The sequence below is a fragment of the Bison bison genome, unplaced genomic scaffold (genome assembly GCF_000754665.1).
Source record: "Bison bison bison isolate TAMUID 2011002044 unplaced genomic scaffold, Bison_UMD1.0 scf7180017864325, whole genome shotgun sequence".
NCBI lineage: Eukaryota > Metazoa > Chordata > Mammalia > Artiodactyla > Bovidae > Bison > Bison bison.
This window is the reverse complement of record NW_011494897.1, coordinates 5,555,624-5,583,206: the sequence shown is the minus strand read 5'-3', so window position 1 is coordinate 5,583,206 and position 27,583 is coordinate 5,555,624. Positions and strand designations below refer to the sequence as shown.

The 27,583-nt window shown below is 40.5% G+C and overlaps 1 protein-coding gene and 1 pseudogene across 7 annotated transcripts in view; one reads left to right on the top strand and one right to left on the bottom strand.

The window, feature by feature from the left end:
* The window catches only part of ESRRG (estrogen-related receptor gamma), a 694,862-nt gene that overhangs the window by 10,366 nt on the left and 656,913 nt on the right, over nt 1-27,583 (bottom strand). For all 6 annotated transcript variants that reach the window (XM_010853291.1, XM_010853288.1, XM_010853289.1 and 3 more), the window contains one exon: nt 2,956-3,225. In XM_010853291.1, coding sequence (XP_010851593.1) covers nt 2,956-3,225 — 270 coding nt within the window. The remainder of the gene's footprint in view (nt 1-2,955; nt 3,226-27,583) is intronic.
* Nucleotides 25,549-26,291, top strand: LOC104998209 (annotated as a pseudogene). Its single transcript, XR_826423.1, has one exon. The product of XR_826423.1 is annotated as an enhancer of rudimentary homolog pseudogene (transcript).

Sequence of the window (27,583 nt, the reverse complement as noted above, 5' to 3'; positions counted from 1 at the left end):
CTCCTCCGTCCATGGGATTTCCCAGGCAAGAATCCTGGAGTAGCTTGTCATTTCCTTCTCCAGGGGATCTTCCCAACCCAGGGACTGAACCAGTGTTTCCTGCAAGGGTAGGAGGATTCTTTACCACTGAATCACCAGGGAAGCCCTAATTACAGCATTAGCTCACGATACATTGGGATTTTTGGCTGTGTACCTAAAGACAGGGAATATACTTTCAATGGCTTTCCTGGTGTTATAAATATTCCTGAATTCATATGTGACAGAAACACAGCTACAAAAATTATGACAGCCATTATCAGGAAGCCAATTCCCTGTTTCCCAAGCATAAGCACAACATTTATAATTATTGAATAAAGACAGGTGTTTAAAATAAGCTGAAATTTAGATTAATGAGACAATGGTTGTTAACACCGACAGCTCGAAGGAGAATGCTGAGATATTATAACAATAAAGTAGATTTTTTTCTCCACACAAAGTCTTTTACATTAACCTAAAATTTCTAAATATGAAAAGAAAAATTTACAAACTTTTTGGTATGTTTATGAGAAGTATTAAAATATATTCACATTGATGTGTTTGGCAGCTTAAGAAACACTGGTTCCTAGCAAGATCGAATCTACAACTTTATTGATGTCCTTCAAATAATGGTTAAAAAATGGAATAAAACAGCATCATATTGGCAGTCTCAAACAAAATGACTTTCTGAGTGGTTTATCCCAAGCTAAAACAGTAGGGCTTACAGGTTGGATGGATGAGAGAAAGCTATATTTACGAGACGAAGGAGAGGTGACACCATGTAGAAATTAAAAGCCCTTATAGTGCTTAATCACTACTCCTTCATTACAGACTCTGATTCTATTAGTTTTTCTTGGTACTGAGAAGCTGAAAAATGTTAGAATTACTCACAGGAGAATTTTGTGATGTGGAGAAGTAGCATACTACTGAATAACACTATGCTAGAAGAGAGGGTTTGTTGACTATTTCTGGCTTAACACATGAAAAATAAACTGACTAGTTCTTTAAAGAATTTCTAATCACCACTCATTGCTCAAAAGTAGGTCACTTCCTCCCCGTCATAGAAGAGAATGTGGGATTCGAACATCATATATCAAAATATTAATGATTATACTTCTAAACGACAGTGACAAATGCTGCTACTAATTAATTCGGGTATTTTAAATTATAATCCATAGCCATAAAGTATACAACTAATATCTAAAATTACAAACTTTTAGCAATTTTGATGATAAAGTTCTAGCATTGCACAGCATTCATGATTAGTTAATAATTCACAAAAAGCAATTTGAGACACAAAAGATACACAACACACTGGGCTATATTTTAAAAATAATTAACCAAGTAAATGTTTTAAATTAGAACCACTATACAATTTCCAGATAAAAATTCTTCCCAAACCATCACTGGATCTTTCATCCAATTATGAGAGATGCTTTAATGGGAAGTCCATACCAACCAATAAATTCTCAAAACATTTCTATCCCATCTCCCACTTTGGTCTTCCAGACAGCAGGGGTTTCTTCAGGGTTTGTGATGATGATGCCATGTGTCATAAAGAGTCATATTTTACAATTTCACAAGGGGAGGAGGAGAGAAGCGAGTGGTATTTTAAGGAAGAGGGGTCCATTCGCAATTAAAAGTGTGAAATGCTAAACTCCATTATGAAGACAAATAGCAAAGTACAACTTCATTGTTGAAAACAATTTCCCTCCTATCAGTCCAAGGATTCATGCATCAATATTGTAGATGAACTGTTAATTACAAAATCAATTAAAAATTATTCCTAAAAACAGTCACGCATCCCTGGCTCTCATGGGGGCAATTTGGGCAGAAGGTCTCATCTCACTAGGACCGCGCCAAATCACAAAGTCGTCATCCACAAGTAAGCAAAAGCAATCTGGTTTTTCATTTTTCAGCGCGGCTGAGCCCAGCCTGAGATTGATCGTCACATATGGCCCCAGAAAACAAACTGTCAATACCTTGAATGCTGCAGAATTTGAACAAATAGCCATCCGCCCATTCAAGCCACTCATTGCATCCCATTTAACAGATTTTATTGACAGTTTCCTTCTTGTAATTAAAGGGAAAACTACTGGCCGGCAACCAAGATAAAGTTCAAAGATAGGGTCAAAACAAAAGCAGATGGAGGGGCACGATGTGACTGTCAATGGTACATAGCATCAGAGCGTGTTATTGACGCAGGTATCTAAAGATCGGCACGTCATTAAGGAGGGATCTATCCTGGACTTTATGCAAATGCTGAGAGAGACTTAAGACCACAGTCAAGCATCCAGAGAGGCACAAAGGCAAGAACAACAAAGCACCAACGATTTTTACTTATCAGAGTTTGCTCTCTATTTTAGCACATTTCAGTTCTCACGTAAAGACCGTTTATTCTCATAATTCTTAACCCTTACTACATAGGTAATACCTTTAAGGGAAATACTCCTTTGCAGAATTCGACTGCTGGAGAATTCCAGAAGGGAAGAAAACAGTATTCTCTGATAACCAGAATGAAAAGCAACACAACATATATGATTCCAATTAAAAAATTTGCATTATAAGGTAGGGGAATGATTTGCATGTCTAACTCATACTTATTTTCACTTGTGTAAATAAGACAAAGGACCTAATATTGTCCTGAGCGTGTCCATTTACACCACTGCCACTTTTGCTTTTGCTTTGCCATGATTTGTGTTAATGAACAATTTGGTGGTATAAGGGACACAGCCCTTAATAAGCAAATAAAATAAAAATAACTCCCTTTAAGTTGGTTTTTCTTTTCTTCTAACTTTTCCCTAGAAAGCTATGAGGATTATAATTTTGCTGACTCAGAATTTACAGCTGGGTCTAGTAAATCCCTGAAGAAGAAGGTAAGTGAAGGGGCAGAACTGACATATTAGGAAATATAACAACGAACCATGTCAATATGCCAACCTGAATTAGCGAGAGCTATCGCTTTGAGGGTGACAAATTCTTCTTTCTCCAGCTTCATGCTCTTGTATTTTTTTACCAGCTGCAGGATAGCATTATTTAGGTCAAGAAGGCCTGCTAATTTGGACTGGTCTTCATCCATTATATAATCGTCTGCATAGACAAGTTCATCCTCAAAGGAAAGAGATCGGTACACGACACCAAGGATCAAGATTTCCATCCAAGCACTTTGCAGAAGGCTCATCTGGTCCGCCAGGGACAGCGTGGAGAAGCCTGCATGGGGATATAGGCAGATCAAGTTACTATAAAGCCATCATATCATAATGCAATATTAGCTTCATATGGTAGTCAGCTTCTGCATAGGTGCTCAAAATTATGCTGAGCTCTGATTAGCTGCTCTTAAAATTTCCTCTACCCATTTTGCCAACGGCAAAGTAAAAGGCACCAACCAGCTTCAACTTGTTGGTGTTTTCGCCATATTTCAGACACAGCTGACAGGAATATAATAGATAAGAGGTAGTTTTCTTTCACTTGAAATACCATGCAATCATGAAATACAATTGATTTCTAGTGGAAGTCTTTATGAATGTCTTAAATGGAAGGAAGTGTTAGTCACTCAGGCATGGCTGGCTCTTTGCGACCCCATGGACTCTAGCCTGCCAGGGTCCTCTGTCCCTGGAATTCTCCAGGCAAGAATACTGGGGTGGGTAGCCATTTTCTTCTCCAGGGAAACTTCCCTACCCAGGAATCGAACCTGGGTCTCCTGCATTGCAGGTAGATTTTTTACCATTTGAGCCACTCTTACTAGGCTTGATAGTTTGATAGGAAGTCAAACTATCAACTACCTCATCTCCAAAAACTGCTCTTGATAAACATGAAAGTGAAAAACAAACCCCCAAAAAACAGAAGCCCCAAATAAAGGACAACAATTTAGGCCACACAGTAGAGTGCAATCTGGAACCATTTCTCTGTAATAGTCACAAGCACAGCGAGTGTTGAGTACGATTACACCTGAAAGAGCTTTCTTAATTGGATATTCTGTCCCCACTGACATTTAGCATGAATTCCTTTTTTAAATGGCGATTATTGGTATCAAAGAGGATGGAATACTTTGCAGACTGGTCCCCTCACCAAACAGAGAAGCCACATTTTATTCTTGATATTAGGATCCACTCATTTAAAAAGTTAAAATGGAGACCAGGAGGTGCAATGAACAAAGTGTGAGCAGAGACAGATCCTAAACTTCAGTATCCGCTCCACTGAACTACTGGCTGTGTCACCTTGAGCAAGATAATTTCCTTGTACCCTAATTTCTGTTTTGCCAAACACTACTTTATAATATGTATTCTATAAGTGTAGCTATATGATATGCTATTTTTATCTGAAATACCTGGATGACTGCTTCAATCCTAAACCTGGTCTGCATTTATACATACATGTTTAAAGTCCCTTCTGAACTTGAGAAAACACAAGTTAAAAAAAATTAAAAAGAAAATGTGGATCAAGAGGGAAACATGAAGTAGGACAATTAAACCTACTTAGGAGTAAAGATATCTATTTAAATTTTAGAGGGATTAGACCCAGACTCTAAAAGAAGTCTTAGTGGAGATAACCTGATGATCAGTTGCTTACTTTTGCCTTAAGAAAAAAAGTTTTCTTAAAACTTCACCTTCATTTCAAGGTTATGCCCAGGAATTCCAAGGGTAACAAACCGTATCTATGGTTTTTGAGGACAATGGTACCATGATTTTAGATTCTGCCACCAATAATTTCATAGAAGGAAGAAAGTATTCATAATGCAACTTATAAAATCTGTTATTACTCCCTTTCTAGAACCTATTACCCAAATCATAAATACCCACTGCTGTTCAGCTTTCTTAGGCTCCTACCTTTGGCTATTGTTCTTAATCATTTTTATTCATCACAAATTATTCATGTTTCCTGTGAGAGTAGCAACTATAGCATGATAAAGAAAAGGAAATTATTTCCTGGCCCATTGGAGGAAACTAGTGGTTGGACATTTGGTACCATTCCCTTCAAGTGTTTAATAAAATCACCAAGAGGGATTAGTCCAGCTTTTCTTAAGGCCCACGTAAAAAGCATTTATTTCATTTTTTTTCTTCATCAAGTTGCTTACATATTACTTAACTGATCTTCTGTTGGACTATGTCTCTTTTTCCTTTTTCTCTATTCTTTCTTTGTCACCAAAATATGGGGTTACATGAATAAATGTCTGCTTAGAATTAGAGACGTCACAACTTTTAACAGGGATTACAAAGAGAAAAATAACGATTGAATCTGAGTAGATGTGGCTCCATTTCCTTTTCATGTTGAGAATGTTTTACAACAAATAAACCAAAAATCAAACAAACAAATATTGATCTTTTTTCCAGTCCCCCACTGCAAGAAAAAGATGTCCTGCAAATACCTAAGTTAAGAAGAGAGACTAAGCAGGAATTTCTTTTGTAACTAAAATAGACGCAAAAATAGTCATCTAGGAAGTTCTGAGCAAAAGGAGATGGGTAATTTCCATTCGTCTTCGTATCCTTGTTCCTTTTCACGCTCCCAAGCAGCAGTTTTTCTGCAGCGGCAGATGGACAGAGCGCATAGCCTGCAGCACCTTCCTGTGACAGCCCTATTCTCCAGCCCAGACACTGCTGTTAGTAAATAGATTTACACATTCTCCAATCTCCACACATCTTTCTGCCGAATAATTAAAAGCAGGATGATTAGTTTATTGAGTGGAAGGAGGAACTTTTTTATTGAGGTCCGTCCACGATTTTATCAGGGCCAGCACTTTTACGGTTGTCAGGAGGATGCAGGCATCCAATTTTTCTTATCTGCCTGATTAATACAAACGCTGTTTCAGGACGCATTAATTAACAGATACAAATCTACGTTCTCATGGAAGGATCAATACGGAGAAGAAAAGAGGCATCAATGTGAATTTAGTGCTGATGATGGAGCAGGCACGCTATCGACATTTACGTGCACGGAAACTTTAAAGTTGCACGGGGGCCCTTTTGTCCCTGTGATTTACAAATGAACAATTTTTTTTCAGCCATGACAATGTTTCACACATTTCTTGGGGGGTTTAATTAAGCCAAAAACAATAAAACTTCATTTTCTTAGGTTGACCCTGTGACTTGATCCTTCTAGGGGTGGGTGGGTAGGTGGGTGGGTGGGTGGGTGTGTGTGTGTGAACCGAACTTGGCCTTTTACTTCTTAATGAAATAAAAACAAGGAAAAGGGTAAAGAAAAGGTTCTCCTTTTGGAGGGTGGGGGTGGTCAGGGAGCACATAAAGATAGATATAGTACAAAAGGTCCGCTTGAGAGCCTCAAGTCTATTTCAAGCTGATCAGAGGAGGTCTAATTTTGCCAAACCAAAGGGGAAAGGACAACCTATGGTCTACACAATATAAATAAAGTCTGGACTTTTATCTCTTCTTGGTCCAGAAATAGCTGGATCCCAACATTTTAACCCTTTCCTCCCAAACCCTTGCAATCTGGAAGCTGTCACACAGAACTGTCCTGCCCAAATGCTTGGATAACAGTTAAACAGCCTTGTTATAAGCTGGCTGTGCTCACCTGAGCACTAAGGCAGCTGAACCCAAAACAGAGACGATATTTCAATTCCTCAAAAATTTCCTTCCTGGCCGTTAGGAGTGCTAGTTCTATTTTACACTCATAAAGACGCAGGGATGAAGTGATAATTTAATCAGTAGTCCTGAGCAAAGTAGAAAAACATAAGTGACCAAGAGCTAAATGAAAATACATATTTTAGTGAACTGAGTCTAAGGAATTTTCTCAAAACATGACTGCTCCATTGGTGCACACAGGCTTGCCTCCAAATGATAATTATTTGTTTGTGCTTTTACTGGGCCTTCAGTGGTGTTTTATAGCTACTGGACTACAAGTTAGAGGTCCTTCGTATCTATAACCTTTAGCTATCTTTGGCGAGAAACCTCTTTGCCAAGTGAAATAAAACATGCTTTGCCGTGGTGTCATGGGCACTTCATGTTTTGTACATTCCGGCATCTTAATCTTCAGTGTGTGACAGGTTATAGTTTTAAATGTTCAGCTGTATTACAGCTTTTTAAAATACACTGATACCATGGCACATTTTTTTCTTCCCCAGCTCCAGTCCATCCCAGGCATATTGCTGACATCTCCGATCTCTCTTCATCTCCACCCTAGAGTCAGTGCGACTTAATGTATCTCAGGCATTCTGCAGGCAGAATGAGTCTCTACCTTAACCCACAGTTACGTAGCGTGTTTATCTGCAGGATGGTGTGCGCCAAATAAACCAGATGACACTTGGGAATAACATCATTTTGAACGATTGAAAAGCTTCTCGAGAGGCAGGTACCCTTGAAGTAACAAGCCTGAAGAAAGCATGTTTTGTGCCAAGTCCCTCGCTTTCTTCTCCTGGAAGCGTCGGAGGTTGACAGTGGCGCTGTGGGCCCTTGTCAAGCACTTTTATTTATTTATTTTTAGCCTGGCAAACTGATGCACTTTGCAGTCAACTTACCAAAAAGGCTAAGCATTTGAAAGTGTGAAGGGCAAAAAATATCTGACGGCTAGTCTTCAAAAATACACTTTCATTTCAGAAAGCATAAATGTTTATTTCCTGAACAGAGTGTTGACAGAAATAGGCTGCCGTGAAGGCGTTTGGGTTTAACCCCTGCTAGGCATTTTCTTCTTGGCAGTTTCCTCGAAACAGAGCAAGCCTCTTACATCTTTGGGGTGTCTGTTAATATCACTTAATCATGGCATTGATTTCTCTGTTCACAGTTTTTGAACTGGAGTGTCTCTGTCCCACCAAAAATGGACACATTTCAATGAATAGCATAGCATGCTAAAATTACATGTATATCACAATGACATAACAACTCACTGAGATCACAAGCGGAGTTCACTGAGAGAAGCTGACTGAGCAACACGGAATCTTCAACTCTCATAGAAATAAACCTAGTGTTGATAGGAACTAGAGGAAAAAAGCATAACAATGGCACAAAGGTTTGGCCTTAGTTATTAATAAATGCAGATCCATAGGCTTTGTCAGTGATACTCTTTTTTTTAGTTAACTTGTTCTTCTCAAATAGGAACAGACATATCATTTCTTCTATGATTCGCAAAACACAGGGCTTGAGTTTATGTGTATGTATGTGTGCACATGTGTGTGTATATATATACATAAAAGACCTTTTCTCTCTCTATTTCCCATAGAGATGAACTTCATGGACTAGAACTCAGTTGGGGCTCAAGGCAAACAGTTACCAATAGTCCAGTGCCAAACTGAAAACCTGGAATATCCTTTTGGTGCTACCAGCAACATTTTTTTTAAACATTTTCTTTATAAAAGATAATTATTATCACTCTATTATTATCTCTCTACCATATTATATTATCTCTTTGTTATATTAGCACCTAAGCATTACATACATACAGTGCTACCCTTTGAACCTTTATTCTTTTAGCCTGACTGAGACCCAGATTTCAAGCATTTAAATTCAATCACAGTTGGTTTGGGTGAAACGTAAGAATAACTGACAAAAATGGGATCGCTCCCTTTCTTGCCAATATGATCACTCATTTCAACATATGTGGAACACAAGAAATCTGTTTCTTTAGTTCTGTTTCTATACTCCAAGTAAGGTTCATGGATATTTTACAGAGCCATTATCTTAAAATAGCGGTTTCATGGGACAAATGTGAAAATTAGAAAGACAGAACTCAGATTCAAAAATTACTTTATATCTTCATGGCAGAACTGACCACTGTGTGTACAATGATCTGGATAGCCGTGATAAACTAAAGGAGGAGAGAAGAGAGTTGAACAGGTGGTATCCACCAGTCCAAGGCACAATTACCACTATTCACCAAGCTTACAGGTTTGACTGGCCACTCACTGACCACTTATGCTGGTCATGTGAACAGCCGAATATGTTAGCAATCAGCACACTCCTGGGCACTGCAATCAACAACACGCCCCTATGCCCACATGGCACTGGTGAAATGCTTTCTTCAGCAATTGTTTCATGGTTTGTTTTTTTTTTTTGGCCACACCACAAGGCATCTATGATCTTAGTTCCCTGACCAGAGATTGACCTCGTGCCCCCTGCAATACAAGTGGAGATTCTTAACCACTGGACTGCCAGGGAAGTCCCAGCAATTGTTTCTTGTTTCCCAGTCCAGCTTGCTAGAAAAAATTTTTTTAATTAAATAAAAAATTAAAAGTGTAACAGCAGCTAAGGAAAAATATTCCCAGGTGGCAGCACTGGAAAGCCTCAAAATGACGGTACGAACTTTTTTGTTGGTTTGTTTGTTTCTGTGAGTGGGCAGGTTTAAACACTTGCCAACCTACTTTGAAAAGGACCTGAGAGAGGGCAGATGAATGCAAAGTAAGAACCCAGAGAACATCTACAGGGAGGGTACAGCTTCTCTTTGTAAATCCCACTTACCTACCATCTCTGAAGGCTCCAGAGGAGCTGAAATAATTCCCTTAGTCCTTCCCCAACCCTCTCTGAGCTGGCCTCAACTGTACTTCTCTCCTTTCATCTAAGCCAAGAAAAAAGACAAATTGTTTGGGGTCATGGAGGCAAGGATAGAGAAGCTGCTTTCAAGGAGGAAACTCTAATAGCTTTCTTTTCTTACAACCTTTTTTTGTGTGTGGTACGAGTTGAAGACAACAAAGTTCTACCTGGGAAAACTCTCCTTTTTGATGTGACTAAAATTTGTTTGGCCATGAGGAAAAAAAAAAGGCTGCACCATATATAAAATAGGACTCTTCAAAAAAAATCTGATAAAAGGGTATTGCCAGTTTTACTTTGGAATTAGACAGATACTGAGGAGGGAAAAACATTCTGAAGCTACATTTCTGATTTGGGGGCAAAAAAAGAAACTACTGGAATCTTGCTCTCCCCAGTAGGACTGGTAAGAAATATCTTGGGTGTTATAGGGGCCAGAACAGTTGTCCAAGAAGAATCAGCCCAGCCCCACCAGATATGCAGGCATTATCCTCTTTAGGAAATTCCCAAGAAGTGGGCATCAGTTTTGGTCTAATACTTGATATAAAAGTCAAACCCTGAAAATAAACACAGGTCGACTGTCTTGAACTTTGGGGATCTTTAAGGCTGGTAGACATTTCCACAAACTTTTAAAGAGTATGTAGGAAACTTTGAATGTCAAATATTCAAAAGCTAAGGGTTTACTGCTATGGGTGACAGAAGAGGGAAGAGGCTGTGGTGTGGGGAGCAGTGACCTTGAGGTCTGGGGATCTGAGTTCTGGTTCCATCTCTCCCGGTGACCAAGGGTGTTACCTTGGCCCCTGCTGTTAAGTTAAATCACTGCCCTCCAAAAGCTGTTGGAATCCAAAATCCCAGGACTGTGAATGTGACCTTATTTGGAAATAAGGTCTGTGTAGATGATCAAGTTAAAATGAGGTCATTAGGGTGCTGCTGCTGCTGCTAAGTCACTTCAGTCGTGTCTGACTCTGTGCGACCCCATAGATGGCAGCCCACCAGGCTCCCCAGTCCCTGGGATTCTCCAGGCAAGAACACTGGAGTGGGTTGCCATTTCCTTCTTCAATGCATGAAAGTGAAAAGTCAAAGTGAAGTCACTCAGTCGTGTCCAACTCTTTGTGACCCCATGGACTGCAGCCCACCAGGTTCTGCTGTCCATGGGATTTTCCAGGCAAGAGTACTGGAGTGGGGTGCCATCGCCTTCTCCGAGAAGAAAGGCTTCCCTGACCAGGAAGGTCATTAGGGTGGGTCCTCATCTAATCTGATTACAACTTCACTGAAGGGGAAATTCAGACTCAGACACAAACAGGAGGAAAACAAAGTGAAGATACACAGAATATTATCATCCACAAACCATAGGATGCTGGAGGCTACCTGAAGCTAGAAGAAAGGCATGGGATAGATCTCAGAAGGAACATACCCTTCAGACACCCTTGATCTCAAACTTCTAGGCTCCAGAACTATAAGACAAATGCTTAAGTCATTCAGTTTGAGGTACATAATTATAGCAGCCCAAACAAACTGCTGGCTTCCCTGGTGGCTCAATGGTAAAGAATCCGCCTGCCATGTAAGGTACTCAGGTTTGATCCCTGGGTCAGGAAGATCCCCTGGAAAAGGAAATGGCAACCCGCTCCGGTATTCTTGCCTGGGAAATTCCATGGACAGAGTTGTCTGGCGGGCTACAGTCCATGGGGTCTCAAAGAGTCAGACAATACTGAGTGCACACACGCAGACATGCAGAGGAAACCAATACAGACCCGTAGCTGATGCTTCACCTGTCAGTGTGAAATGAGGACCAAACATCTCTGGAGCATCTTCCAGCCCCAGTGCTGTCTGACTCCGAATAACAAATGGGAGAGCTGCTTACATGAAACAAGCCTGTGTGGGTAATAGTGAGCACCTCTGATGAAGATCACTGGATTGGGAGTAAATCAACTAGCATGGGGTGCCAGCTCTGCCACCAACTAGCCATGGACTCAGCTCCTGGGATTCCTGCTTTCTCACCCGTAAAATGAAAGGTGGGAACAATCTTCCCAAAGTTTGGGTCCAGTTCTGCATCATTCAGGTTTTAGTGGTTCCACCCTAACACAATTCAAATTAACCGATACTTGGTGCGTCTATGATGAATGAAACACTGTGTTCATGACCATGATACTAATATTACACAAGATGATATGATTCCTGCGCTCTCAGACTTTATGGTTTAGTAAATGAAGAGGAGTACACCACGAGGTGAAGTAGGTGGGTACCATAAAAGGTTCACACTGAGTACATTGGGCTGGCCAAAAAGTCCACTCAGTTTTTTCCATCCCATCTCACAGAAAAACCCTAATGAACTTTTTGGCCGACCCAATAAATGCAGAGGAAGAAAGATGGGTGTTTGGTTGGGCGAATCCTCCCAAATGGACCCATCACTTCGTCTCCTTTTCTTCCTCTGTGGTTTGGTTTGGGTCTCCATCTTCTCTTTTGGGATAAAGGATACACAAATCCTTATGGCTAGTGTTTCCCACTCTGTCCTACCTGTGGTTACTCAAACATTCTGTTGAATATGAACTCTAACTCTGCTATTCACTGATACAAATGTTTTCTTGGCTTCCACATCTCCTGCAGGACAAAACTGAAACTCTCTGGCACAAGATGAAATTTCTTAAAAAAAAAAAAAAAAAAAGATGAAATTTCTTTCACTCTGTGGCCTTTCTCATCCCTTCCTTCCATACTTCCTGAAAATTTCTCACCTGGGAAGTGCTCTGTGGATGGCTTAATACCTTGAAAACTGAGACCATTTTCCCAACCCCCATGTCAAACTCCACACCTTCACGACTTCCCAGATTAACAGCAACACCACCTACCAGCTGCCTCACCCCTAGCCTCTCAGGGATCTATCACCAAGTGTTCTCTTTAATTCCTAACGTCAAGTGCATATATTTCTTTCCATCCTTACTGTCCTTATCACTGTTCCTGTGTAGCATCCAGTGGCAGTGACAGTGGTGAGCTGCAGAACAGGCTAGTGGAGCTCAAGGTAAAGACATCAGCAAGTGAGGGAGCGGGGGTGACGACATTTGCCCAACAGGTATATCCATATCCTTCTTGTGCATTTCCCCGATCTCTGAGCTCTTACCAGTGGAGACCTTCTCTTCTTTGCTCCTTGCTGTATCCGCAGCACCTCCAACAGTGCCTGCCGTGTAGCATGTGCTCAATAAATATGTGCCGAACGAATGAATGATAGAAAATTCCTTAACAACTCCTGGACTGGCTTTCAACAAGAATGGGAGGCTAAAGAAATAAATATTCCAGATACCAGCTCCAGCCCCCCAAATATTTGAACACTTCACAAAAAAACTGCCTAATATTTTTTTTTTTTAATTCAACAAGTGTTTATTAAGGCACTGATTATACATAAAGCTTTTTGCTTGTAAGTGCCTATCTAGCATATAGGATTTTCTCTGGAGCCACTTAAACTCTGATAAAGTTCTGCCTAAATTTCACAACCTCAGCCAGTTCTTTTTGAATTTGTAATTAAAGTTGACATTTTAATCATACTGCCTAACTACGTTCTCCTATATTTACAAATAACCATTCACAACAGATTCCATGATCATGTCACGACTTTTTTATTATTTACAAGTATCTGTAATTAATTTCTCTACTTTACCCCAGTTGTGTAATTATTTTGACAATGTGTAAATTTATTATCTGGAGCTAGTATTTTAATTCTCTGAAAGCCTGACTTAGGTCACAAATGAAAGAAAAAGCTCACTGCCTCTTTCTACTCACTGGAATAAAAATTTGTATCTCTACCGTTTTTACATAAATTCTTAGGAGACTCCAAATCTGGCTTTGATAAAGCCAAAGTCACTGACAAAGGCACTTTCTACACTTTAAAAAAATGGCAAGCAGATTGAGCAATCCTGTATTTTCTTTATTCATTATGAGTTTCCTTTCCTTGAGTCAAAAACAGCAAAGAAAAGGCAATGCAATAAAAATGCATTCAGGTATGGCAACTCCCTCTCGGTCCATTCTAGAACAATGGATTCTAATACTCACTTGTCAGAAGCATTTGCAACATGACAGCCATTGGGCAGCACGAGGGAGTGAGGTGGCTTCCCACTTGAAAGCAGCAAATTAGGCATTTACGGCAGTGAAGATGGTACTTGTTGGTTACGACCTTTCACTGTGACTGCACAAGTAGGTGTTAATGTAATTTAAATGCCACTTAGACATGTTTCAGGTTTATCAAACTGGTTTGTACATCCATTCTTATGCAATCATTTTGAAGGGGAACTATTTCCACCTGCTGTAGCAACAAGGATAGCTAGAAACAGCCCTAGGCAAATATTGTGGGCAAGTGAAGGAGGATCCGTTTAACTTAAGAAAAAGTCAGGTTGGACCTTGAGGAAATCAACAGGACGTCAAAAAATACCTTTAATAAGTTGGGTAGTTGGTTCACATTACTTTTTACGAACTCTGTTTTTTCCATTTTTTTATACGTATTCAGCTGAGAGTCTGTATTTATGGACACACATGTTAGGTCTCTTGGAAACCATAACTTTTCATTTAAAATTAGGGACATGGTGAGAAACTCAAGAAGATGAATTTTGCTAACACAAATTTTCAGATCAAATACATTTTTTTTAACAATTCAAAATTTTAATAAACTAAACAATGTTATTAATAAAGCATATCATCTGTCAGAGTTTAGCAAGAGAGAGATGTGCCTCTAACCCTCTTTAGAATTGCTGGAGAAACAATCCCAACTATAATTTTGGGTTGTTTTTTTAAAACAACAGTGCATTATCGGCATTTTTTATCTTCCTTTACAATTCCTAATATTTTATTTTTAAACTGTGTTTCTGATCCCAAAATATACTTTAAATTAAAAATAAATTTTTTTGAGTTTGTCTTTTGCCCACACATGAAACGTGGTAACTTTTTAAAAAGATGAACCACTTTTAATGGGAGCATTCGATCATTAAAGGAAATCTATAAATAGCAAGTTAGCCATGGCTGCTTTGTCTTGTCATATGTGACACAACATAATATTCTGATATTGAAGAATCTAAAAGCACATTCCACACATTGGATAAAATAGAAATAAGCTGTTGTAGTATATACATGTATATTTATACATATTAAATACATTGGTTATATATTATATAATATATACATAGGTGTGCATATTCATATACATATATATAAAACTACAAATATATGGTTTACATATATCTAAATGAGTTAACATAATGAAAAATTAGAAGGAAAGAAGAAATGATCTATCCACCCTAATTTGATTTTGGATTAAATGCTGCCCATTCAAGGAAGGTAAGTGTTCAAACTTTCTCCCAATGCACCTGCTTGCATTAACAGAGGCACAGTTGCTAGCTTATGGCTTAGGGTATTAAGTCAAAAGAGTCTTTTTTGTACACTATTTTTCCATTTGTGAAGGCCACATCTGCACACCTGAAGCCACAGAATGACGTTGGCATCATGAAAGACTGAGTTAATTCTCTGAGCTCATCCAAAAATGTGCAAATTTTATTTCCGCTGCCAAATACCAAAGAACAGAACATTGCGATCATCTTGCTTGCTTTCACTTAAAGGATAAAGAATTGATTCTCTCTGGGATCTCTAAGAGAAAGTCACTTCTAATTTCTTTATTAATTTTATATAACATGCCTTCAAATCTTTTCTAACATACCAAATTAAGTTCCTCGATATAGAAACACAAATCTCAACAAGAGCACTAATTATGAGAGGCTTGTTGTTTATGGAATTAAAATTTATGTCTTCCCTTTTCTCACTTTTACTTCTTATATATAAAGCAGAAAAAGAAAAAAGAAAATCTTCAGGTGTGCTTTTCTTGATTTTTCCCTAAGTAGAAAGATACTATAATTCAGTGTCTCCAACATATGCCCTAGAAAGAGGAGAGGCAGGAAAAAAAAAAAAAGGCAAGAAACTAAGAGGTCTTCTGCGTAAATGCAAGTTAAAGGATTTACAGCGAAGGCTATTAAAAACAAAGTGTCATATGTATTCGTGAAAGAACGTAGAAGAAATATGTTATCCATGAGATGCATGTCATAGATGTGAAATTATAGCACCCTGACCCTGAAACTCCACATTCAAATAATATTAGAAATTATCACCATCTATGCTTAAAAACCCGGGCATAATTTGTGCTCCAGACAGCAAGGAAAAACAGCAACTCTGAATTTCTAGCCCTGAGAGTTGGGTTTAAAGTCAGGCTCTCACATGATTTTTCTCTGGGGCTAATGAAGATCTGTTTACGAATATTTACTCCCAAGTTCACGGCTGGTGTTTGCTGGCTCAAGCAGAGCTAAGTCATTACGGCTTGGCACACGATCCACCGGGGAGGCTACCAGTTATCTTCTCACTGACAACAGAGGCAACCCCTCCGATTCCTCTCTGCCTCCCCTCCTTCTTCTCTACACTGCCCTGATTTGGATAACTGGCCAAGTTAACAGGAAACAAAAAAACTGAGAAACAACACAGCTCTTGGAATTTCTCAACCACATGAATGCAGAATCGTTATCAGTCTTGAAATGCTGCCTGTCCTATTTACCACAGATACATAATATACAAACCAGACCTGCAAACCTACGCCTCTTAGAATAACTCTTTCGAGACACTTCCATTCAAAAGTAGAATGGAGGAGGGAGATGGAGCTGCGGTGTAAAGCTCTCACATTGTCATGGCTCTTTTCCTGAAATGAACAAGAGCACCCACTGCACCGCCTCCCTGTCTTCCTGCTTGGATCTTTTGGAGAAGGAAATTTATCTTTGCATCTCACCTCTCCTCTATGCTGTGACCAATCCCTTTCACGTCACTGAGATCCTGCAAATAGATCCAGGAAATCCTAGAAATTTCTAGATGAGGCTGATTCAAGAAAACAAGCAAGAGGTTACTAAATAAGAGTTACCATTCAGGCATGAATCTAGCTGGAAGTTGCACTGCATCCTAACTCCACTGGAGTAGCATGAAGGCACCTCTGCAGGCAGAAACTCTTAAATGTCTGCAACAGTCCAAAATGAAAGAGGAGGGGAAAAAAAGAAGAAGGAAAAAAAAAAAAAGCTGCCTGATTCTAATACACCTAATTAGCCATCGGCAGACTCTTAATTGCATACATTAGGATGATTCCATAGTGGAGATTAATTCTAAATATACCCAAGCAGCTGGTTAAGATGCCATGGATTACAGTGTGGACTGTACTTTTCCACTTAATTAGATATCAAAATTAAGCAGCAACAAGCATTTTGACATAACGGGGATCAAGCCGCTGCTTGGTATCCCAGAGCTGCACTTAAAATGACCGCTAAACAGAGCCGCACAGATGGAGAGATATTAAATGCCGCACTGGAAAGTAATTTCAAATAATAAAATATCAATATTTACATTTTAATTACCCCTACTGAGAGCTGCTCTGTCATTTTCACTATTGCCGACGCAGCAAGGGGTAGTGAAATGACATTGCAGCTCTGGCTGCAATGACTATTTTGTTTCCATTAAAGAATGACAAGTGTTTTAGAGGCAGTGACACTCGGTGTGTGAACAAGAATGACAGCAGATCAGAAAACTCCTATTAAGGGACTAAATGCCTCAACAAGAGAATTGACTCTGAGCAGCAGCTCTTCCTTGAAGCACATAATCCTTTCCAAATTTTCTGCTGAAAGTTTATTATTGGGGATGCCCAAGGGAAGTTTTAGTCTCCCATGAAATATTTAGATTGGTAAAACGTTATATGATGATCGCCAATCTAAAAACAATAATACTTGACATGAACAAATATCCAGGAGTTCTGTGTAAATCACAAAGAAGTTAAGGGTTTCTTTTTAAAAATTTCTGTCATTGAAATTGACAATACCATTGATCACGTTTCCTTGAAACATATCTATTTCCTACCAGATGCATGGATGAAAGCTCGGGATGTGACTTCGAATCATCATAGTAAAAATGCTGGGCTTGTTTGCCCCAGTTTTTCATTAGTATTTTTATTGTACGCAACCATCTCAATCATAATTTCCTTGACATGGAAAATAAAGTTAAAAAATGGGTAACAATTTGTATGTGTAAAATGCATATCCATGTGCAAAGATACTATAGATTTTTTCTTTGGCTTCTGTTATGATTTAAAAGTAGCAAATTCCTTGCGGCTCTTAGAGGCCCTCCTCAAATTTAATTACTCTTTATGGGGTGCGAAGATGAGATCATGGAAAAAAATAAAAGGTATATATGAAACGTGACATGCCACATTCACGGGATAATAAATGAAAACGGTAAAGTCTTCCTTTGGGGATGACTGTCAAAACTGTAGAGATCTTGAAAGAATTTTAATGCCTCAAGATATGAGAGAGCGTATAAGAGAAACTCCTTGGTCACTATAGTAGGCAGTTAACTGACCCCCTATCTCAGAGCCTGCATTTATTTAATGTGTAGAGATGAACAACCATAAACATGATGAATGGCTATAGCAGGAGGCTGAATAGAATTTTTCAAAGAAGAGAAAAGGGAAGTTGGGGAGTGATACAGACCCTTAGCCCTCTTCTACTCCCATTCCTTTTAAAATACCAGTTTTGAAGTTGGAATAAAAACTTGGTAATAGGCATGGGAGACTAATGCTGATTCTCGAGGAGATGTTCCTCTGAACAACAAAAAAAAAGGAAGTGCCTAGGAAAGTATGTCTTAAGCATCCTTAATGCTTTTAGGACAAGACAGATCCCCATTTCTCAGCTACCAGCACCTTTTAATTTCTGAAAGAGCCACGGTTGAAAATCTTAATTAATTGTTCCATACTGCTTCAGGATCATTATGCAATGTAATAAAGGCCGTGTAATTATGAAATTTTACAGCCATTACCAAGGCTGATGGCTCGTATTTCATCCTCAGCTGGACCCGATGGCTTTTAGGCACTCGGCTCCCCTTTGATGAACTACAGACAGATCTATCAGGCCCAAACAATATCCAGGCGAGGCAGCTATAATAGCTACCTACAGATGAAGCCATAGATAAAGATAAACTATAAATCTACACACACAAATGCAGGCACATCGCCTGGGGATGACAGAGAGAGGATGAGACATTTGGGAAAGGCAGACGCTCCCACGAAGGCGACCTCCTGCGTCTTCCCTTCATTTCACTCCAGAATGGCTTGGATTTTATAAAAGACAGCGAAACCCAAGTGAACGTCTCATTTATTCTCTGTATCTCAAAATCAAATGAGAAAAGGCAGGGGTGTGAGAGTATGTCCATGAGCATTGTACTTAGTGCATTATTTAAAGAGTAGAAACTACTCAGATATCCTAACATCTATTTCAAAGGTGAAAGAAAAAAAAAAAAGGCTAGCTATTTATAATTTTTTTTGCCCAAACCTAGCACTAACGTGGCAATCCAAAATAAGCACATTGTGGCAAATTAGAGTACATCTCATGAGTATCTTTTGTAGAGATATGAACATTTAAAAAATAATTTAAGAACAACAAAAAGCCACGCTGAAATGCAGAGAGAGAAAAATACAATTATATTCATATATAACTATTATAACTAAGGGATTCCCTGGTAGCTCAGACAGTAAAGAATCTGCATGCAATGTGGGAGACCTGGGTTCGATCCCTGGGTTGGGAAGTTCCCCCTGGAGAAGGGAATGGCAACCCACTCCAGTATTCTGGCCTGGAGAATCCCATGGTCTGTATAGTCAATGGGGTCGCAAAGAGTCGGATACGACTGAGCAACTTTCACATATTATAACTAAAACTTTTGTAGCTTGAAGTATTTTTCATTTTGGCATGTAAGAATTCATATAGCCTGAGAAGTGATAAATCTATGGTCTGAAAAAAATTTTAAAAAAAAACAGCAACTATGGTCTGCTTAATATGTTTCCAACATCTCTTTTTTTATGTGAATTAAACATTTACGGAGCTCCTTTTAATCATCAAGATAAAGAGAAAAGGGCCACCAAGGAGGTTCATTTGACAACCATTAAGTGCTACACTCCGGGGAGCATTGAGTTCAACTCTGCCTCTGGGGTGTGGCAGCAACTTCACAGAGCTAATGCCCTCAGTCCTTACGATGGCTGGCTCATTTCATGAATATGACCGGACAGCCAATCTTAACTTGGTTTTATCCAGGAGGAAAAAAAAAAATGCCTATCAGAGGCTTAATCTAATTCAAGGTGCAAGCCCAAGGGTGGACCATGCCTGGCAAGAAAGAAAAGTAGCACGATGTACCCAGGGTGATTTTGAGATTGAAGACAGGCTGTGAGGTAGGATGTATGAGTAAGGGGGCTGGTGAACATAAAAAAGGATATAATATGGGTTTAAGTGGCGTATAGTCTCTAGAAAGCACAGCTCGAAACTGTTCTTGAAAAGCATGGATCAAGAGTGAGAAAACTGGTTTCCGTACAATCTCAACTGACCAGTTGTGTAACCTTGAGCTAGTCACCGAATCGCTCAGCCTCCTTCTCCCAGACAACGCTGACTGAAGGGATGCTCTAGTCTACAGTACACTCCAGACTGGACATTCCATTATCTTTAATGTCCTTTGTTTTGGTGGGGGCAGAAAAAAGTGTAGATCCAAAACATTCCTTCTCTACAGAAATGGATGGTCTCCCTGCTTGAATCCCTTTCTAGGCTTGACTATATTTTACTTTGCTAACATGATCCCACCTCTCCCCGCCTTTTCTCTGAGAAAGAGAACACCGAGTACAAATGCCCTTGACCTACTCCCCCTTGTCATCTGTATGAGGACCGATTCCTAACACCTTCTTGCTTTTCTCTAAAGAAAAGGGATTGCTCCTTCCTCCCACGGATGGATGTTTAGCCCATTCTGTCCCTCCTCCTCCCTGAAACTCCCCCCATGCCCTCTGGTGCTTGTCACACAGCCTTCTCTTGGTCGTCCTGCCTTCTTTTGTGCAGTCCTTTCCATGTGACATTTTCCATAATTCTGCTTGGCTTTTCACTGCTGCTAAGTCACTTCAGTCGTGTCCATGTCTGTGCGACCCCATAGATGGCCGCCCACCAGGTTCCACCGTCCCTGGGATTCTCCAGGCAAGAACACTGGAGTGGGTTGCCATTTCCTTCTCCAATGCAGGAAAGTGAAAAATGAAAGTGAAGTTGCTCAGTTGTGTCCGACTCTTAGCGACCCCATGGACTGCAGCCTACCAGGCTCCTCCATCCATGGGATTTTCCAGGCAAGAGTACTGGAGTGGGGTGCCATTATTTCCATGGGTGTAACAAGCCTATGATACCAGCACACATGGTTCCCCAAAGAGCTAGACTTTTCTATCTCCCACTCCCTGTAGTCATCCTCATGGAAATGTAACTTGGGCAACTCACCTCAAAATATCTACAGGTGAACTCATCCCCTGCCTCTCTAACTTAGCCCAGTGAATCCCCTAGAGCATCCTCATCAAATACTTAACAAGATAGAACCAAAATTTTTGGATTGATCTTTGACTCTTCTCCCAAGTCCAAGTGTTCCCATGAAACGTCTCTTAGTCCCACCTCTTCCTTCCAATCCTACCGCCTAATCACATCCTCCATTATCTTCTACCTGAACCGAACTCATGGTTTCCCTGACTCAAATCTCACCCCTCTACACTGACATTAAGCAGGGATCATCTCTCCCCTGCTCTTATGGTTTCTCTCTGTGAGGTTCACGGAATCCCTCATAGTCTAGGCTCATCGTGCCATTCTTTATTTCTTGTTAAGAATGATGGTGATGATAACAATTTGTAAAATTTGTTCAGGGCTTATTACATGCCAGGAATTGTGTTAAAGACTTCCATTTATAAAGAGACCATAATGAGCCCAGTATTAGGGATTCAACAAAAGACAAAGTACTTGCCTTTTGGGGGTTTACATTTAGGACCTATGGGACCAGGTGGTGCAGTGGTACAGAATATACCTGCCAGTACAGGAGAAGGCAATGGCACCCCATTCCAGTACTGTTGCCCGGAAAATCCCATGGATGGAGGAGCCTGGTAGGCCGAAGTCCATGGGGTTGCTAAGAGTCAGACACGACTGAGCGACTTCACTTTCACTTTCCACTTTCATGCATTGGAGAAGGAAATGGCAACCAACTCCAGTGTTCTTGCCTGGAGAATCCCAGGGACGGGGGAGCCTGGTAGGCTGCAGTCCATGGGGTCGAACAGAGTTGGATACAACTGAAGTGACTTAGCAGCAGCAGCAGCAGCACAGGAGATATTGTACTTTTGAACTGTGGTATTGGAGAAGACTCTTAAGAGTCCCTTGGACTGCAAGAAGATCCAACCAGTCCATTCTGAAGGAGATCAGCCCTGGGATTTCTTTGGAAGGAATGATGCTAAAGCTGAAACTCCAGTACTTTGGCCACCTCATGTGAAGAGTTGACTCACTGGAAAAGACTCTGATGCTGGGAGGGATTGGGGGCAGGAGGAGAAGGGGATGACAGAGGATGAGATGGCTGGATGGCATCACTGACTCGATGGACGTGAGTCTGGGTGAACTCTGGGAGTTGGTGATGGACAGGGAGGCCTGGCGTGCTGCAATTCATGGGGTCGAAAAGAGTCAGACACGACTGAGCTACTGAACTGAACTGAACAGGAGATGTAAGACATGCAGGTTCTGTCTCTAGGTCAGGAAGATTCCCTGGAGTAGGAAATGGCAACCCACTCCAGTATTCCAATCCCATGGACAGAGGAGCCTGGTGGGCTACAGTCCAAAGAGTTGCAAAGAGTCAGACATGACTAAGCAAGTGAGCACTCACACACATGTTCAGGAGGGCAGTGGGGAGAGAAGAAATAAAACCACAGCAGGCAGTAAAATAACAGTGCAATGGAGGGACCTTCCACAAAACTAAGGGAATAAACAGGCACCAAAAAGGGGCAAAGGGAAGCAGTCATGTTAAACAGGGCTCTCAAGGGGAGTGTTCCTGATACAGGGTGTCTGAGCAGAGCCCTGAAGAGCTGAAAGCGCAGTCCTGTATCCCCCTATGGAGGAGCATCCCAGGAGGACAGAAAGGTAAAGATGCACTCACTGGAGAAGGCTTTTCGTGGTTCAGAGAATTGCAGAGAGGCCAGTGTGGCTGGGGAGGAAGAGGAGGAACTAATGGTGTTGGTGAGGTCATGAGAACAGGCATGTCACAGAGGCTTTGCAACTTTTTACAAACTTTTGGGTTTGTTTTTTTTTTTGAATGAGAGAAGAAAAGCCACTGGTTGCTTTGAGCAGAGAGGAGACACAACCTGACCTGCATTTTTAAAAGATGACTGGGTGCAAGAGACGAATGAGGCGGCTCTAAGCATTTCATTCTAACCCTACAGAACATCTACTATTCTCCTTCCCAGTTTCCACGTGAGGCAACTGAGGCATGAAACCCACTCCAGGTCACACGGTGAAAAGTATTAGAGTTACAGCCATGAAAATGAATGAAATAATGCCATTTGCAGCAACATGAATGGACCTTGAGATGATCACACTAAGTAAGTCAGAAAGAGAAAAACAAACACCATATGATATCACTGGCATCACTTATACGTGGAATCTAAAACATGACACAAGTGAGCTTCGCTACAAAACAAACTCTCAGACAGAGAACAGATTTGCGGCTGCCATGGGGGAGGATGGATTGGGAGTTTGGGATTTGCCGATGCAAACTATTATATAGATGCATAACTGAATCCCTTTGCTGTCCACCAGAAACTAATACAACACTGTACATCAACTAAACTTCAATAAAATATGTTTTTAAAAAAAAGTACTAGAGCTACGATTTACACATGTGCCGCTTGAATCCAGAACCTGTAACTGAACCACGACGTAGCGAGCTTCTCTTCCTGTGTTCCCACCATCACTTATTCTTTCCCAAACAAGCCATACTGACTTCTGCGTGTTCTTTCTTCCTGAATTTTTTTCTTCCTTCCTTTCTTTTGGCCACACTGAATTTGCAGGATCTCAGTTCCCTGATCAAGGACTGAGCCCAAACCAGGGCAGAGAAAGCCTGGAATCCTAACCAACAGGCCACCCGGGAACTCCTGCTATTTCCTGACCTTGGTGTGGACTGCCCTTTCCCTTCCTCTCTGAAGAGGCAACTCATTGGCAAAGACCCTGATAATGGGGAAGACTGAGAGCAGGAGGAGAAGGGGGCAACGGAGGATGAGATGGTTGGATGGCATCACCGACTCACTGGACAAGAGTTTAAGTAAACTCTGGGAGATGGTGGAGGACAGTGAAGCCTGGCGTGTTCCAGTTCATGGGGTCACAAAGACTCAGACACGACTGAGTGACTGAACAACAGCTGTAGGGCAGATGCCCCTTCAACCGTCCAAACCTCTCTGAAATATTTTCCTCGAACTATTTCTCTCATGACCTTAGAGACAGAGAGGCGTCCTTCTCCTCCAGTACCCAGCCCATCATATCAGCTTGTGTCGACCCTACTGAAGTTACTATCTTTTCTATGATATCAAATCACTTATTCATCATGGTATCCCCAGGGCTGGGTACACAGTTGCATAGTCTCAGGACCTAAATGGTTTTAATCCATGTTTGGGGAATAACCAAAGAAACGACTGATGGGAAGGGAGTCAGGGTCACAGCTTGGCTCAGGGTGTGAGGAGAGCTGAAAGCAAAAGAGCTTCCAGACACCTCTGTCCCGTCCATTCCTGGTCCCACGCTCCCTCCCAAAGGCTGGAAATCAGAACACAGTGAAGGCTTGCCTCTGCTGCCGCCAGTTAGAGGTGACTCAGATAGCTGAGGAATTCCTCAAGGGGAACACAGGGTAAGCTTGAAAAGCTGGAAGAGTTTTGAGAGCGAAAAAGCAGCAAATGCATCCTGTCGCCCCAAAAGAAGATGCTCAAAACCTCCTAAAAGGACCCTAAAGCATCATCCTATTCCCCAGCTTAACACCAAGTGGCTGTTCCACACGCCTGGGTTTAAGTCTCCAGCCTGCCAGGCACCCCATTAACAGCGAAACTGTTTCAAGATAACTTTGAAAAGCTAGGCGCCACAGCAGTACAATGCAACCTGGAGTTTACTGAACAAAGCGCACGAGGCCACAGGATACAAAGTCCTAGAAACAGTCTTAAAAATGATCTCATTGAAAATCCCCGTTTAAACGATGACAAAGCTGAGAACCCTTAGGAAAACAAATTCCATCATCGTATTAGACATGTGGGCTGTGCTTAGTTGCTCAGTCGGACTCTTTGTGACCCCATGGACTGCAGCCGCAAGGCTGGTCTGTCCATGGGGATTCTCCAGGTAAGAATATGGGAGTGGGTTGCCAGGCCCTCTCCTCCAGGGGATCTTCCCAACCCAGGGATCGAACCCAGGTCTCCCACGCTGCAGGAAGATTCTTTACCATCTGAGCCACCGGCCCCCTCCCTAACCATTCTAGGATATACAGTCTGGCCACACTGTGCATACAGTTTATGTATTTTAATATTTCTACTGCATCTCATCCCTAAGACAGAGGTAGTCTTGGAAGACTTCTCCCTTATTAACACTTCCTGTAGACTTTTGATATTCTATTCTCATGTTCTGAAGAACCTCAGCAGAGTCAATGGGCTCAGAAATTCCTATAGAATGAAATGGCTGTAAAGTTCCACCTTATATGCAGAGAAAAACTTTACAGATTTGTTACACATAGTTTTTATTTATCATGTATTTTTAATTAAAAGGTATAATAGATTCACATAGTCAAGCTCTAAATGAAGACGGCTGGGGTCACACATAAAGGACTGTATTTAAATTTTGACTGGTCTGTTACACCACAAGGTAGGTGCTCAAATATTCATTAAACGCATAAGCTCACAAGACTAGGTGGTGTAAATCAGTCAATATCATGTTTGACATAATGATGTGTTTTCAATTGTTTCATTTCTAAATTCAACTTTAGTATAAATAAAGTTGCTATTTGCAGCAACATGGATGGGCCTAAAGAAAACTACACTTGGTGAAGTAAGTCAGACAGAGAAAGACAAATACTATGTGGTACCATTTATATGTGGAATCTAAAGAATAATACAAATGGATCTATATATAAGACAGAAACAGATTCACAGACATAGAAAACAAACTCGGTGCGGCGGCGGAGTCGGCCATCGGCTGCAGCGGGAGACTTTGGCGCAATGTCTCACACCATCTTGCTGGTACAGCCTACCAAGAGGCCAGAAGGCAGAACTTACGCTGACTATGAATCTGTGAATGAGTGTATGGAAGGTGTTTGTAAAATGTATGAAGAACATCTGAAGAGAATGAATCCCAACAGCCCCTCAGTCAGTTGTTTGATTTTATTGATGACCTGGCAGACCTCAGCTGCCTTGTTTACCAAGCTGATACCCAGACATACCAGCCTTATAACAAAGATTGGATTAAAGAGAAGATCTACATGCTCCTTCGTCAAAAGGCCCAACAGGCTGGGAAATAGTTGAGTTTGCAAGCATTAGGGGGACGGGGGTGGGCTTGGAACACAGGTGTGTGCAGTGTGCTGTAGTGGAAGTTTTGTATTATAGTTATCCTGTTTCCATTTTGGTATACCCTAGCCAGAATTGAATGTATTAGATAAAATGTGATGATCTTGTTCAATCTGAAAACCCCTTTGCCGCCCGCCCTTTTTTTTACTTAAACATTTTTATGATGATTTAGATGGAAGTTGGTTTTTGTCAGTTAACGTTGGTTCCAGTCCCTCAAACTGTTCATACCTGCTTTATAACATCCACTGTACTAATCCTCCTTCAAGTTGGAGTGGGGAGTGGAGGCGCAGTTTAGTTACGTCCTCAAGATAAAGTCTTGTTGAACAACAAATAAATGTTCTTTAGTTAAAAAAAAAAAAAAAGAAAAGAAAACAAACTCATGGTTACCAAAGGGGAAAGTAGGCGGGAGGGATAAATTAGGAGTATGAGATTAACAGATACAAGCTACTCTGTATAAAACAGATAAGCAGTAAGGATCTTCTGCATAGCACAGGGAACTATATTTAATATCTTATAATAACCTATAAACAAAACAACCTGAAAAAAATATATATGTAACTGAACCGCTTTGCTGTACACCTGAAACATAATATTGAAAATGACTATACTTCAGTAAAAAAAATTTTTGCAAGGAACTTGACATTTAAAAATTAGCAGTAAAGGTATCAATATAATGGTGTGACATGCTCAACTCTGCTTCAGTTTCTCCAGGATCAAGGCCTGGGAAGTATGTGAGCAAATGAACTAGAGAAGAAACAATATCTAGAAATAAAGTCTAATTCAAAGCCAATTACATTCCAATACGAACCTTACTTTACTCTGCTGCTTTTACTAAGATATGTTCTTTAGGCAGAATAATTCCTGTTGTGCTTGATTAGGATTTCTCACTACTTAAAATTTAATGGTTGAGTTCTTTTTTTTTTTTTTTTTTGAGTTATCTCTTAAAAAAAAAAAAAAAAAAGGCATCAAAGAACTTGCTTTTTTATTCCTATTGAAAACTGGCAGTTTTTCCAGACGTTTCTTTATAACCTGGGAAGATGACAGTTACCACTGTTGTAAGGAGACACGGACTCTCTTTGGAGGCTGCAGCGCTAATAAGAAAGATATGGTTCAATGTCCTAGGTATTCTTCCAAGTTTTATTAATTAGGTGGAAAGCCTTTCCCCCTGGAATAGTCAAGGTATTTATTAACACTTCAGCCCCACAAATAGAACAAATGTACAGCAAAGGAGATAATTATTAAATACACCGATCCCTTTATCAACTTGGCAGGGACAACCCAAAAGACAGTTTCTGATTATGATCTTTTTCATGATATTTTAATTGTGCTTCTTAACCTGCTAAATTAAAAACTACAGGGCAATCTCACTTAGATCACAGACAAAGGAGATCATATCAATTTGCAACAAAATGTATGAATGCTCCTATCTGCTTTAATTACACCGAGAACTTAACAGGCATATTCAATAGGATCACAGAAGGATTGAGAGCTAAATGTTATCTCTTAGCCAACAGCATTATCATGCCCGTATGTTGTTACACATTATGGAGCGTGAGCCTCTGTTTCATAATAAGTTTAGGAAATAAGGACATTGAAGTAAAGGAGCTTGCTCTGATATTTGAGTCTGTTGGTTTTTTTTTTTTTTTTTTTTTTT